This window comes from Glandiceps talaboti, chromosome 10 (assembly GCF_964340395.1).
Source record: "Glandiceps talaboti chromosome 10, keGlaTala1.1, whole genome shotgun sequence".
Taxonomy (NCBI): domain Eukaryota; kingdom Metazoa; phylum Hemichordata; class Enteropneusta; family Spengelidae; genus Glandiceps; species Glandiceps talaboti.
The window spans coordinates 16,809,288-16,825,580 of record NC_135558.1 but is presented as its reverse complement, the minus strand read 5'-3'; the positions used below and the strand labels follow the sequence as shown (position 1 = coordinate 16,825,580).

The 16,293-nt window shown below is 38.9% G+C and overlaps 1 protein-coding gene across 1 annotated transcript in view; it reads right to left on the bottom strand.

The window, feature by feature from the left end:
* Nucleotides 1–469: 469 nt before the first annotated feature.
* The window catches only part of LOC144441157 (uncharacterized), a 36,726-nt gene continuing 20,902 nt past the window's right edge, over nucleotides 470–16,293 (bottom strand). Inside the window, 4 exon segments of the mRNA XM_078130695.1 lie at nucleotides 470–2,251; nucleotides 2,418–2,669; nucleotides 2,754–2,997; nucleotides 3,148–3,590. Of these exon segments, the coding sequence (XP_077986821.1) occupies nucleotides 684–2,251; nucleotides 2,418–2,669; nucleotides 2,754–2,997; nucleotides 3,148–3,590 (2,507 nt within the window). The 3' untranslated portion in view covers nucleotides 470–683.

Sequence of the window (16,293 nt, the reverse complement as noted above, 5' to 3'; positions counted from 1 at the left end):
TTTTGGAATTAAAGATTTTTGACCAAAAAGACATTAGCTGTAACTTCCACATCACTGACGGGATCATCATGTTGTGAACAATTCTTAATCTAATTACCTCTATGACTGTTACCACCAAATTTCCAACCGATCGTTCAGTAGCTTTTGTGTGCAAGTTTTTTTTTTTTTTACCAAATATCTATTTTTTTACCCAAACCACACACTGGTGGTAAGATCATTTTGATTTGAACAACGTCCCAATTAGACACTCACAAAAATACACATACCAAATATCAAGGCAATTGGTCCAACATTATTTGACTTTGTTTACACACACACACACACACACACACACACAGACAGAGACAGACATACATACATACATAGACAGACACTTTGCCTTGCCTATAGCACTACTGAACATTATCAGTTCAGTTGTGCTAATAACCATATGGGGGAGTAGTGCAACACCCCCCCCCCCCACCACCACCACCAGGGGTTACTGCATTTATTAAGCCCTATTTGAACATATTTAAAATTAAATTTTGCAAGGTTAACCATTAATCAGTATGACTTTTGGTTAGAGCCTCAATTTGGAAGAAGTCCAATCTAACAGTCATACCATTTATACATTGGTGTATGGATTTGTCTTGTGTTGTCACATTTCCGTTATCACGAAGTACACATTTTGCTACACATGACATTTACATGTATATGTCTTTAAGTCTTACCACACACTTCACATCTACATATGGCTTTCCATCTGTGTGGATTCTGCTGTGTATGGTCATTTGCTTTTGTCGACTAAAGCTCTTATCACAAATGTCACATTTGTATGACTTTCCACCTGGGTGGAGTCTTCTGTGTCTGGTCATAGAGCCTTGATCACTGAAACTATTACCACAAATGTCACATTTGTATGGCTTTTCACCTGTGTGGATTCTTCTATGTCTGGTCAAAACTCCTTTCATTCTGAAAGTCTTGCCACACACTTCACATTTATATGGATTTTCACCTGTGTGGATTCTCATATGACTGGTCAGGCCGCACAGAAATCTAAGGCTCTTACCACACACTTCACATTTATATGGCTTTTTACCTGTGTGGATTCTGCTGTGTATGGTCATTTGCTTTTGTCGACTAAAGCTCTTATCACAAATGTTACATTTGTATGACTTTCCACCTGGGTGGAGTCTTCTGTGTCTGGTCATAGAGCCTTGATCACTGAAACTATAACCACAAATGTCACATTTGTATGGCTTTTCACCTGTGTGGATTCTTCTATGTCGGGTCAAATTTCCTTTCATTCTGAAAGTCTTGCCACACACTTCACATTTGTATTGCTTGCTTGTGTGAATTCTTTTATAGATGGCCATGTGTCCTTTCGAACTGACAGTCTTAGCACACACTTCACATTGATATGGCTTTTCACCTGTGTGGATTCTTCTACGTATGGTAATTCGTTCCTGTCGACTAAAGCTCTTACCACACACTTCACATTTGTAGGGCTTTTCACCTGTGTGGAGTCTTCTGTGTCTGGTCATAGAGCTTTGATCACTGAAACTATAACCACAAATGTCACATTTGTATGGCTTTTCACCTGTGTGGATTCTCATATGACTGGTCAGGCCGCACGGAAATCTAAAGCTCTTACCACACACTTCACATTTATATGGCTTTTTACCTGTGTGGATTCTGCTGTGTATGGTCATTTGCTTTTGTCGACTAAAGCTCTTGTCACAAATGTTACATTTGTATGACTTTCCACCTGGATGGAGTCTTGTGTGTCTGGCCATAGAGCCTTGATCACTGAAACTATTACCACAAATGCCACATTTGTATGGCTTTTCACCTGTGTGGATTCTTCTATGTGTGGTCAAACTTCCTTTCATTCTGAAAGTCTTGCCACACACTTCACATTTATATGGCTTTTCACCTGTGTGGATTCTTATATGTCTGGTCAGGTTGCATGGATATCTAAAGCTCTTACCACACACTTCACATTTATATGGATTTTTACCTGTGTGGATTCTGCTGTGTATGGTCATTTGCTTTTGTCGACTAAAGCTCTTGTCACAAATGTTACATTTGTATGACTTTCCACCTGGATGGAGTCTTCTGTGTCTGGCCATAGAGCCTTGATCACTGAAACTATTACCACAAATGCCACATTTGTATGGCTTTTCACCTGTGTGGATTCTTCTATGTGTGGTCAAACTTCCTTTCATTCTGAAAGTCTTGCCACACACTTCACATTTATATGGCTTTTCACCTGTGGATTCTTATATGTCTGGTCAGGTTGCATGGATATCTAAAGCTCTTACCACACACTTCACATTTATATGGATTTTCAACTGTATAGAGTCTCATATGCGCAGTCAGGTCTCCTTTGCGATTAAAGCTCTTACCACAAACATCACATTTGTATGGCTTTTCACCTGTGTGGATTATTTTATGTAGGGTCAAACTTCCTTTCAATCTGAAAGTCTTGCCACACACTTCACATTTGTATGACTTTCCACCTGGGTGGAGTCTTCTGTGTCTGGTCATAGAGCCTTGATCACTGAAACTATTACCACAAATGTCACATTTGTATGGCTTTTCACCTGTGTGGATTCTTCTATGTCTGGTCAAACCTCCTTTCATTCTGAAAGTCTTGCCACACACTTCACATTTATATGGATTTTCACCTGTGTGGATTCTCATATGACTGGTCAGGCCGCACAGAAATCTAAGGCTCTTACCACACACTTCACATTTATATGGCTTTTTACCTGTGTGGATTCTGCTGTGTATGGTCATTTGCTTTTGTCGACTAAAGCTCTTATCACAAATGTTACATTTGTATGACTTTCCACCTGGGTGGAGTCTTCTGTGTCTGGTCATAGAGCCTTGATCACTGAAACTATAACCACAAATGTCACATTTGTATGGCTTTTCACCTGTGTGGATTCTTCTATGTCGGGTCAAATTTCCTTTGATTCTGAAAGTCTTGCCACACACTTCACATTTGTATTGCTTGCTTGTGTGAATTCTTTTATAGATGGCCATGTGTCCTTTCGAACTGACAGTCTTAGCACACACTTCACATTGATATGGCTTTTCACCTGTGTGGATTCTTCTACGTATGGTAATTTGTTCCTGTCGACCAAAGCTCTTACCACACACTTCACATTTGTAGGGCTTTTCACCTGTGTGGAGTCTTCTATGTTTGGTCATAGTTCCTTTCTCGGTGAAAGTATTACCACACACTTCACATTTGTATGGCTTTTCACCTGTGTGGATTCTTCTATGTACAGTCATATTTACTTTCACACTGAAAGTCTTACCACACACTTCACATTTGTATGGCTTTTCACCTGTGTGGATTCTTCTATGTACAGTCATACTTACTTTCACACTGAAAGTCTTACCACACACTTCACATTTGTATGGCTTTTCACCTGTGTGGATTCTTCTATGTGTGGTCAAACTTCCTTTCAATCTGAAAGTCTTACCACACACTTCACATTTATATGGCTTTTCACCTGTGTGGATTCTTCTATGTGTGGTCAAACTTCCTTTCAATCTGAAAGTCTTACCACACACTTCACATTTATATGGCTTTTGACCTGTGTGGAGTCTTCTATGTGTGGTCATAGTTCCTTTCTCGGTGAAAGTCTTACCACACACTTCACATTTGTATGGCTTTTCACCTGTGCGGATTCTATAATGTTCCATCATGTGCTCTTTTTGAGTACCCTCTTGCCATATACATAACATTTATATGGTTTCAACCTGTTGACAATCTTCCATGTCTGGTAGTATTTCCTTACTTTCACCATTTTAGTCTGCAAAAAAGGAAAATTAGTATATTGGAGTTAGATGGATGAATGGTTAGCTTGACCTGCTTGGAATCTACAGGTTCCAGGTTCGAGCCCTGTTGCTGCCTGCTATTTGTTTCTGAGTGGATAAAGACCTTCAATTGTGTCACAGTCAACCCAGCTGTATAATTTGAGACCTGGTAGGACGTAGGTTGCAATGTGAAGGCTTTAATCCTATGCGCTTAAATGGCTGCAATGGATTGTATACTCCCCAGGGAGTTGAGGAAGACTAAAGGGCTGTTGCGCCGTTCTGATCCGAGACAGGGGTAATAACTGTAAAGCGCTTTCAGTATGCCGTGGGAAAGTGCTATATAAGAACCCAACATTATTATTATTATTATTGTTAATTGAATTATCATTATCATCTTTTTGTATCGACAGACTAGCAGTATGGAGGTATAAGGGGAGGAGTTTGCACAGAGCGTTAAACTAATTAAGAAGGCTTTGTCTTTCTTTTGTTCTTGACTAGCCTTTGTACTCCATGATCATAATCGCTGCAGATTGTTCAGTACTTCTCATCGAACACGCCCAAAACATTGATTGATAGATACTTCTACTAAAGGAGATGTGTGAACGACGCTAAAGGTTGCTACCCATGTGCAGTTCAAGTTTCTTCAAAATTTCTAAATTTCCAAACATAAAAGATTGTCCTTTTCTTAGGAATAAAACAGCACGACTCCTAAATTCGATATTTAGTGGACAACAGAGTTCAGGATGCATACTTTCAAGTTGTGTAAGTTGTCAAGCAAAACACATGCACCATTTTGATTGCGCCCTATGGCAATTTCAATGAGGGCAGTTATTCTCTTCCACTCAGGCCGAACAACGTGTATAGTGGCAACCGTGACCCCAGGGTTGGGGGGGGGTGTTGATATAATTTAGGATGTTGATAAAATACTATCTTGGGGATGCCTAACTTAGGACTTTAACTCCACATGTTGTTCAAAATGAGTACAATCCTGTCATGTATTTCGTTCACTGACTACACACACACCAAATTAGTTACTTGCAATAAAAGTTGACTTGCCAATAGGGTCATGAGTTTTCATTAAGGCCAGGATATGTGTGTATCGTTACCTCAGAGCTCAATTTTTTAAGATAGTTTAATATGTTGATAAAATACTATGTTAGCAAAGCCTAACTTAGGTTTATAACTCTACATTTAATTCAAAATGTGTGCGAATATGTCATGTGTTCCGTTTACTGCATGCACACTCACCAAATTAGTTACTCACCATCAATGTTGACTTGACAGCAAAGTCATGCATTTTCACATTCTGTAATAAGGGTCTAAGTATTACCAAAAACTTAATAATTACTCATGATTACGAATATGGTGTTAATTAGCAGGAAACACTAATTGCTGTGCAAACAGGGGTAACTATCATGGGTTCGAGGGATGAATGACTGTGCAGACTCCTTCTTCCCTTATAGTTATACCTCCATGCTAGCAACTACGTCATTTCCTTCAACTTTTCCCATATTCCCTTGCAAGGAATTCTTAAAATGGCTTCTTTACAAGATTTCTAATTTGATTAACTGAGATGCCACTTAATTATATCACATAGCAATCATCATTGCATGTACTGATGGCAGCAATAAGCCTCACTGGACTTTTCTTGTAAAGGAAAGCCCCTGCAATTAGACATGTATTCAACTGCCTTTAATACACTTGCTTGAAACTTACATTAATTCATTGGGATAATGTTATAGAGTAGGGATGTTGATGTGTGCCCAGACAATGTCAGCAGTGAATCTGTCTCATCTTTGGAAGGTCTGGCATTTAGCTAGAGCCAATTACATTTAAACATTAATGAGTGCCTTGGCTTTACACAAAGTCACTACCACAGTGATGCTAACAGTTACAACCAATATGTCATTAAAATCAACAATGTGATAGCAGCAGAGTCAATAACATTGAGTCTCAGACTTTATTATCCTTATCTATTTCTGATGACATTTTGGCACATTTGAATTCTCTTGAACCAAATCAGATCTGGGTAATTCAAGACACCTTCATACTAAATTTCAGCTCAATAGGCCCATTAGTTTTGCAGAAGAGTGAAGTAAAATAGTGTCAATCATGTTGTAGCACAGCTGTGCATTTTTGAAAAATGTTTACCCACATGTTGATCCATGGTAAGCAGGGTAGAATTTGCTGAATGAATATCCAGTTGCTATCCAACCCTGTTGTTATCTATGCAATATATGTGATCACTTGGCTGTTGCTAGGTATATTTGCATAAATAGTTTAAAGTTTATTCATTTGTCTATTATATGTATTAATACTCATTCTTATGTTTGCAATATATTTGATTAGCAGTTCCAGTGGGCGTGGTCTTATTGCTAGGCATATTTGCATACACTTTTTGAATGTTTTGTTCACTTGTCTAAGAATCCCTGTTATGTTTGTGAAATACACCACCGTTTGGCTGTTGCTATGGGCATGGTCATGGTTGCTAGGGTTATCAGCATACATTTTTTGAATGTTTACTCACTTGCCCTTATTTAACCAAAATATACTGCCATTTGGTTATTGCTAAGGGCATGACAATGGTTGCTAAGCCCAATTGTGTCAAAATGTTGAAGAAACCTGCAGAATAACACTTCCAGAAATGGCTCACCAAGTTTCACGTTGTCTCATTGACAAAGTCCTTTTTGACCAAAATTCACATTTTTACACCTAATTTACATATCACTGATGAAATCAGTGTATGCTTAATATTTCTTCATCTCACAACCCCAGGTACATGACATCCTCATTAAATGTGAGCCCCGTCTGCTCAGTAGTTTTGAAATTACAGATTTTTGACCAAAAAGACACATTTTAGCCGTAATTTGCATTTCACTGATGGGATCATCATGTTGTGAACAATTCTTAATATACACCCTTAAGAATATTCCCACCAAATTTTCAGACCAATCTGTCCAGTAGTTTTTGAGTTTATGTTTTGTTTTGTTTTTTTTCACCAAAAATCAATATTAATTATATAAAATCCCATTAGTTTTACGTCATAATGCTCCGAATATGATTACGCGGACTAATACAAATTTGAGCCGGTAGGAATTATACGAGGAGCATTAAGACATAAAACTAAGATTGATTTCATGGAATTATATAATTATCACATAATTAAGTATTTCCGCATATTTTTCTACAATTTTGAATTGAATTAAACAAATACTGCATCATTTCATTGCACTTTATTGTTCATTGCATATTAAAAAGTGGTGTCCGATGGCTATACAAATTACGTAATCGTGTGACCTGTTGCGAGGTCAAGCTTACATACACACACTGTGCTGTGGTTTCTCAACCAAAAATTATCGGTTATATCCTTGCGATGTACAGGTAATATCAAATTTAGTTTTAATAAACGCGAGTAAAATTTCTCTGGATGCAAAATTTAATCATATTTGCTCAGGATGTGTAAAGTTCAGAGGTCTCAGCTTGGCGGAAAATCGGAAGTAAGCTTGCCGGCTGCTATATCGATAATCTGCATGATTTTATCAAATAAAAATAAAAGTACCTCTATGTAACAGATTCATGTCACCCAAGGATATATGTAACGCAATGTGTGTTTTTAATGTTTTGAAAGCACATAATTATCACGTTTATTTGATCGTAGTGTAGGATTAGCAGGAACTCTCAACCAGTTAAGAGAAAAAAATAGTTTGGTAGAACAGGGGTGATATGGGTTTTGATCTGCCCTGTTTGACGTCACACAGGTGAAGATTTGCATGTATTTATTTGATAATCCCTGTTATCTTTGCAATACATGATGATGTGATCATTAGGCTGTTGCTGTGGGCGTGGTCTTGTTGCTAAGCATATTTGCATACACTTCTTGTATGTTTCCTTACTTCCTTGAATCCCTGTTTGTGAAATACACCACCGTTTGGCTGTAGGTATGGGCGTGGTTATGGTTGCTAGGGAAGTTTGCATAGTTTTTTGAACATTTACTCACTTGCCTACCAGATTATGTTATTTCACCAAACAGCCATTTGATTATTGCTAAGGGTGTGGGCATGGTCTCAATTTTTCAAGTCCAAGATCGCAGTTGCTGGTGGCAGTTTTCATGTCGCAGGTCGCTGTCCTCACTGATCGAAAGAAATTGGTTCCCTATTAATGACGTATTGCTGACTGACGCATGACCGGAACTTGGCGGAAGGATCTAGTAAGTGGGTAGTCCAGCTGCTAGACCTCAGATGTTCTGATGTAATACGACACGTGACTGAATATCGTTATTGAAGATGGAACATCCGAGGTCTAGCAAAAGTCATCAATGCAGTTCAGGGACATAAATAACCATGAATCAGAGGACCGCATTGACGACAAGCACAAACAGAGGACAATAGCTAATTTTTTCATGCATATTCAATTTAAGGAGGGGCTTGTAAAAATAACCACCAATGCATCAACTCACAATTACTATAAACCTATAAGACATAGTTATCATCATGTGATTGGACATTAGTATGTAAGCATTATAGAGGTCATGGGTTATTGAATATATTAACAATATTATGCATACATGGCCCACCCCACAGTTATAATTTCCAGACTTGACATTCCAATGAGATGATGTATGGTCGTGGACCCATTATCTAAATTGATTCAAACATTCATTAGTCACATTAGTGTAACTTTAAGATTCTAGCACTAAAATAAACAATATTTCTGACAGCTGTACGCACAGTAAACAAGTCAATACTTTGATAATTGGCATCAGGGTATAAACCTCATACACCTCAGACGACCGGTCTCTTGAGTATGCCTCAAATATAATGGGCGTACACATACTTTCAAATTGATGAATACACAGCAAAATAAATAGGTCAATGGGGGGGGGGGGGGGAGTACTCCAATAGAAAGGGTGTACGTAACTATGTACCACGGTTTTGACTCCCTCCTTTTTTCGACTCATGTAGACTTTTGAGTCTTGATTTTTAAAGCATTCAGATCTGACCCACCTCTTTGATTGCATGTACGACTTTTTTTGACCCACTATTTTGAACAAGGTTGTTTCCACAGGTTGTGTTCAGTCTATTTATCGGAAGTAGGCGCCTCCCGGGCAGCCAATGAACTAGCGATTACTGATGAAGCATGCATGTGTCACGTGAAAGTGTATCAAAAGCGTTCAAAACTCATGACCACGTCACCGTGTTATGTCTGGCTCAGAGCACGTGTTTTCAATTCACGTCAATTCACAAAAGACCTCTCACACATATAAATGTGTGTAAAAATTGATAGTATAATTTAAAACGTGCATGATTGTAGACAATCCGTCTCTTGGATTTCCGTCAAATATAACGGGCGTACATGTACTTGCATTTTTATTTTACAACGGATAAAATGCACGGTACACAAATTAAATACGTCATGTCTAATATCAGAAATATATTTGCTTTCAATTTTAACAAAAAAAACATCTCACACAAATGAACGGACAATTTAATATTCTCACAAATTTAGAACGTGCATGACTGCAACGCCATGATGGAAGTTCCAAAAGCAACTGTCCGTCCACATCTTAGTTCTTACGTTCAAAAGCTGTTGACTCTTCGATGACGTCCGTGTCGACTAGTGACAGTCCACACAACTTACAAGGAAAATGAACTTATAAGTTATACTAGTGATTGCCTCACAATTTCTGGTAGGCTTGAGGTAACAAAAGTCATGACAAGAAAACACATGTACATACAATGACAAATTAAAAATACGGACGTAAGATTGTAACGCTCGTTACTTACATTACACATGCGATGGATGCCTGGACAGACCAACGAAAACGTCTTACGCCGCCGCCATTTCTCCCAAAACAACACGAGATCCGGGTCACATGACAGCTGCGCTTATCGCAACTTTTTCATGCATATTCATGAATCATATCTGTTTACGAAATGTCTGAAATGAAATACATCTGAGGACACGTTTTACTGGCGTCAGAACATTCAAACATGGACAGACAAGTTTCGCGATTTGGATTTTTCAAGATAGTCGAAAGAAATGTCTAAAACTGAAACCATACCAACGTCTATAAATTGTCAATAGACCAAGAAATATATTCGTAAACAATTTGAATGATCAAGTAAGTCGAGACTAGACGTGTAAGACATTTGAATCTCGATCTCTTTGCATAATACGGTCAGAGTGGAATCACGTCAATTGGCGCGCTATTTCATGCGTTCCTGCGAGATGCTATGTACCATGATTGTACCATTGATCAGCTATACTAGGGATTATAATTTCAACACGATGTTTTAACAATAATAAATAAAATTGGTCCATGTATTTTCCAGATATAATCTTTATACCATCTGAAAGACAAGTCTTACCCTATAAATGCACAAGATGAAATTGATGTTTCTCTGAAATCTCAAGTAATTATTGGTTATGTATAAATCATCTCTTTTTCCAGTGAATAGGTGGATGATCCAAATCTAGTCGCGATATCATGCATGAGTTCTTCGACAGCTGGCGACTTTTTATTATTATTATTATATATAGAGTTAATACATTTACATGGGGTGGCTAATTAGCCTTAAATCAAATTCCAATGCTTTAATGTTTTAAATTTCACACACACAAAACATATTTCAATCTGCCTAGCTTTATAACATTGACGTCATTCTCGATCAGATGTTGTAGACATTCCGAACTTGACTTTTTCTGTGCTTTTTTTTTATTATTATTATTTTTTTATTATCAAATCTGGTCCAAGACAATTGAAGTTTTGATTTAGGAAAAGTCCTACAATATGTCACTGTTTTTTTTTTTTTTAAATATTGTGTCACCTTCATCAAATTTTGACAAAATAGTCTTGAACGTTTATTCTTTGCACAAATGCCATACTTTAATAACTTGTTTCAATGGCAACGTTAAATGTTCATGTACAGAAACCATCAAAACTCATAAACCTGTGCTTACTCGAGTAAATATTGTATTAAAATTGGAATTAAAAATGGTGAAAATGATTCATTTCTGATATTTTCCCTATGACGTGGAAGGAAGAATTTATAATTTAAGTCTTTTTTTTTGTCGAGGTTGTCATATGGCAAGATAAATTACTGTACCTTATAGAATGATTTTGCCCAGTCCGAATATTATTACATTGTCCATATCTTAAGCTTCTGGTTTCGATTTTTCTCTGTACATGTGTATGTAAAATTAATAAAACAAAGGCCACCCTTAATAGAAATCCAGGTGTGATCAAAATATCGGAATTCCGCGTATATTTGGGAGGGGTGTGTTTTGTACGTGTCAACAATGTTTTTTTTTTGTTTTTGTTTTTTACAAAACTAAAGAAGGGCGCCCTCAAGAGTTGTTTGTCTTCTATGACTAATCAGTAAAAACACACAGGTATGCCACGAACATTTTGTTCGTATGAATTCTGGGAAATCATCGATTTATATAAATTCCAATTTGATTAAACGTATGTGTACTTTGAACGATTTGTTTTTAAAGGGGAACAGAGGTGGGGATGATTTTGTTGGTGACCAATAAGTCTTGAAATGTCACTCTCATGATATCATCTCTGGATCCCACTGCTTCTCTAAAAATAGGAGAAATATAGCTATTCAATTTAGGGGTAGGTAATTTATGAGAATAATACCCAATTATCGATGCTGATGTCATCATGGGCATTAGTGTGTGTGTGTGTGTCTGTCTCAACCTCCCCCCCCTCTCTCTCCCTCTCTCTCTCTCTCTCTCTCTCTCTCTCTCTCTCTCTCTCTCTCTCTCTCTCTCTCTCTCTCTCTCTCTCTCTCTCTCTCTCTCTCTCTCTCTCTCTCTCTCTCTCTCTCTCTCTCTCTCTCTCTCTCATGAATTGAAAAATATATGATCATGTACAAAGAAACAAAATTAACATGTTCTGTGTGAAATGATGACCTGAAATGGTAATTTATTACAAATGTCGGCAATGTGGGCCCTCGCTAACTCGCGCCTCGGTAAGTCGCGGATTCGGCTAAGTCGCGGGTGTCACCTTGGATCCCATTTTTTCTTTTGTTTTCCTATTGTTTTCGGAACTCCCCTTTGTGTATTTTTTTAAACAAATGGCACGCCTGCCAATTTCAAACTCGTTGGTGTTTCGATGAAGAGGTGTCGCGGTTTGACTTTGATGTTAGCAATCGCCTTCGACAAAGCTTGAACAGACTTTGATCGGCGTGTGCACGGTGTTGCGCCGGCTTTGAAGTACGGCATTGATAACGCATATTTTAGCCAAGTTCAAAGAATGTTGCGTTCACAACGCAACATCACACTGTTATCGACCGGCTCCGCTTTGACAGTACACTATAAAAAGCCACTGAAATGAAGGAAATCATCATTCTGATCTCAAGTTTCATACTGAGCAGTACAACATGTCTAAGCGAAAATTATCTTGTGTTTCTGTACGTGAAAAGCTGTCAGCGATCGAACGTTTAAAGAGAGGTGAAACGAAGGCGAAGATAGCACGTGACATTGGTGTAGGCGAGTCCACTATTCGAGGGTGGGTTAAGAATGAAGAAAAGCTGAAACAGTTCGTGTTTGAAGTCGATCAAGATGAAGGGTTGAAGAGAAAGAGAGCAAAGTTATCAAATAATGAAGACATCGACAAGGCAGTGCACACATGGTTTCTCCAGGAACGGGCAAAGGGCAGTCCTCTCTCTGGCCCCATCATACGTACGAAGGCACGCATCCTAGCCCAGCAAATACGAGGTAGTGATACAGACTTTGAGGCCAGCGGTGGGTGGTTTTGGAGATGGCAGAAGCGACACGCAATCAAAGAAGTCACAGTTCAAGGTGAAGCGAGGTCAGCTGATATGGATGCTGTTGAAACTTTTCCACCAAAATTAAGAGAACTCATAAGAAAAGAGGGTTATAGCGACGAGCAAGTCTACAACGTTGATGAAGCTGGCTTATTTTGGAAGATGTTGCCGTCGAAAACACAGGCTTCAAGAAATGATCTGCAGAACGTGGGGCACAAAGAAAACAAGCAGCGAATCACCGTTATGTTTGCAGCGAACAAGTCCGGTAACCACAAAGTCAAGCCACTCGTCATAGGTAGAAGTGTAAAACCACGCTGTTTTCATCACACCAACATGAACAATTTACCAATTGTATACATGGCTTCACCAAATGCATGGATGACCCAGTTTCTTTTCAAGCAGTGGTTTTTCGAACATTTTGTACCGAGTGTCCGATACCATTTGACAGCACAGGGACTTGAAAACAAAGCGGTGTTACTCCTCGATCAGTGTCCAGCTCATCCACGTCAAGAAGACCTCAAGACTCGCGACGGAAAAATCAGAGCAGTCTACTTGCCGAAAAACACAACCAGCAAACTACAACCAATGGATCAAGGCATCATACGATCGTTCAAAGCCAACTACCGCCGGGAATTACTTCTGCATCTACTACTCGACCCACAGTACACATCGTTAGTTTCCAGTTTAAAGACATACACCATCAAAGACATGTGCTACATAATTTCCAAGTCTTGGAGACAGATTAGGCCAGCTTCAATTGAGAACTGTTGGATGAAGGGACTAGGCAAAGCTTTCACTGATGAGCACCAAACAGAACCCAATGTTTTAGCAGACACGGAAGCAGAGCCAATCGCGGCCCTTCTCAACACGGCAACAGAGCATGGTTTAGATGGTGAATACACGGAAGGAACTCTGCAGGAATGGATCGACGTCGATGACTGTCTGCCTACTTTTGAAATGTTGTCCGATGACGGTATTGTGTCGTTGTTTGCAAACTTAGACAGTGACGATGCCGCCGAAGATGATGCCAGTCCGAATGACGTAGTAGAGAAGGAAAACATGCCACCACCACCAACCCCGCCTGCACCCGCTACCGTCACCGAAGCCATCAAAGGACTTGAAATGGCACTTTCGTTCTTCGAATCAGCAAATTCAAGCGATGTCAACGAACTTAAACTGCTTCAAATCAAGGGACTTATCGAGAACTGTCGCAGTATCCAGAAGAAAAAGCAGCATCAGACAAGTATCACCCAGTTTTTACGATAGGACATTTGCAAGTGTGTTGAAAACTACATGATTTTCAATCATTCCAAATACATGTACGATTTTTTTCTTTGCCTTTTTTCCCCGTAATCAACAAAGCTTTTTGGTACTTTTTGGTATTTTTTTTACTTTCAAAATCGATATTTTGAACATTTCCATGTTATTTACATTAAAGAGAGTTCGACAATAATGACGTGTGACGTGTGTTAATGTGTGGTTATGAATATATAATGAGCACCTCGCTAAGTCGCGGTCCTCGCTAACTCGCGGGTTCCTTGATGGACCCGGACACCCGCGAGTTAGCGAGGGTCTACTGTATTACAAATATCGACAATTATTACAAATGTCGGTGCTCCCACTGTCGGTGCTCCAAACACTGGCGTTTCCAATTAAAAGGAGACGCGCTGTCAATACAGAAAGTTGCTCTCACTAAACAGAACTCTCCATTACAAAGATATGTGTTCTCACCAAAGGGTGGCTTCCGTCAAAAAAGAGACATATTGTCACCAAATTATTGTTGCCATCAAAAAGAGGTTTGCTCGACTTATAATTGCACATATAAAAACCAATCTATGTTTAACCTTTTTTCGGGGGTGACTACGGAATATTTTAGGATCATTTCGTGGTGGTGGTGGAGGGTGGTGGCATGAATTTTTTTGACAAGGTGATTGAAGGCTTCGAAAAATATTTTGACGAACTGATTTTCTCCTCAACCCCACCATCCCGTAAATGCATTCCCTTCGCTGCGTTTCTCTATGCTTAAGGAATCTAGAAAATTACTTTACATCAGTCTTGCCTCATCGGCCATGTAGCTAAAATATCGATAACTGGTAAATCTGGCTTAGAATAGGCTTGTTGTACACTGGGGCGAGTCATTACTGACAATAAATCTTTGTTTTTATCGCTAACCTTAGCATAATAGTATTATTTTGAGAGAGAGAGAGAGAGAGAGAGAGAGAGAGAGAGAGAGAGAGAGAGAGAGAGAGGGGGGGAGACAGACAGACAGACAGACAGACAGAGAGAGAGCGCGCGCCAACATTACCGGGCTTTCAACAAGATCATAATCTTGTAGAGAATGCATGTTGCATGTTTTACCGCCCATAAGGATATTATTAACGTCTGTCTGTGTGTGTGTGCGTGGCTAGTATTTGGGGTATACTGTTTTCTTAGAAGTAGCCTACATATAGACTATCCCTTCTACACTATTCCGCTATCCTATATCTGACGTTTTTATTCGTTTGAATCAAAATGCCAGTAGGGATAGCGGAATAGTGTAATAGCGATAGCAGGGCTAGTCCTTGACGTCTACGGGTATAGCATGTATGTAGGTAATCTTAGAAGAGACTTGCTGACTTGACGTCATTTGTGAACTATGCTATCAGAATGTTAGAAACATGCACATACTATATACCCTTCATTATAGATCCTGTTTATATTGTTGGTGCATGACAATGAAATAATGTTTCCTCTCTTGCAGTTAAGTGTAGGATATATGTGAGCCGAATGATGAATAACCATGAACAAGGATATTATGGTATATACACCCTATTATTTGTTATGAGGATCACTTTAACACTAAAAGACGACAAACTACACCAACTCAAAAGACCAGGAAAATGACACATCACAATTATGGAGCCTTAGTCAAAGCATATTGAGAAAATGGAATTTTCATTCCAGCACATGGTGACTATTGCTGATTAAAATTAACTTAATGAAAGATTCTTTCTGCCAAAAAATAGTTTATGTATGGCAAAGCACTCAAAAATAAGTCTCAGTCATATGTATGTCACTGCTTCTTCCTTTAACATGTACAATTAGTGTTGCAGCAGAGGCCAGAAAAGTGGCATATTTTTTGAGATACCGCAACTGGAAATACTCAGCATAACACACACAAACAAACACACACACACACACACACACACACACACACACACACACACACACACACACACACACACACATTATATCAAACTCTCAGAAATGTAGGGAAACCAATGATGACAGAGCCAAAACATTAAGTTAAAGCAGAATATGTAACATTCCTTCATCATAACATCGAGGTTAACCTCTGCTCATTCATTCCAATTCCGATAGTATTTCGATATGTCGTTCGCTCGCACGTATATCTCTTTAGATGAAGCTAAACTATGCGACTATGCTACACGACATGAGTACATCCCACGGGATGATCCCCTCTACATGGCTATTTAAAATCAGGAGGAACCTGTGGAGATAGAAAATAAGATGTTGAACTGTATAGCTGCATGTCCGGCACCGAATGATTACACTCTGATATACCTCGACGTTTATGATTATCATCCCAGAATTGTGAAGTATCTCTAAGCCATGCCGTAGTGCCGGAGGTAACGGTCCATGCCATTAGAGCAGATCACCCCTCATTTTTTCCAATATACCATTTCTAATTACAACCATGAAT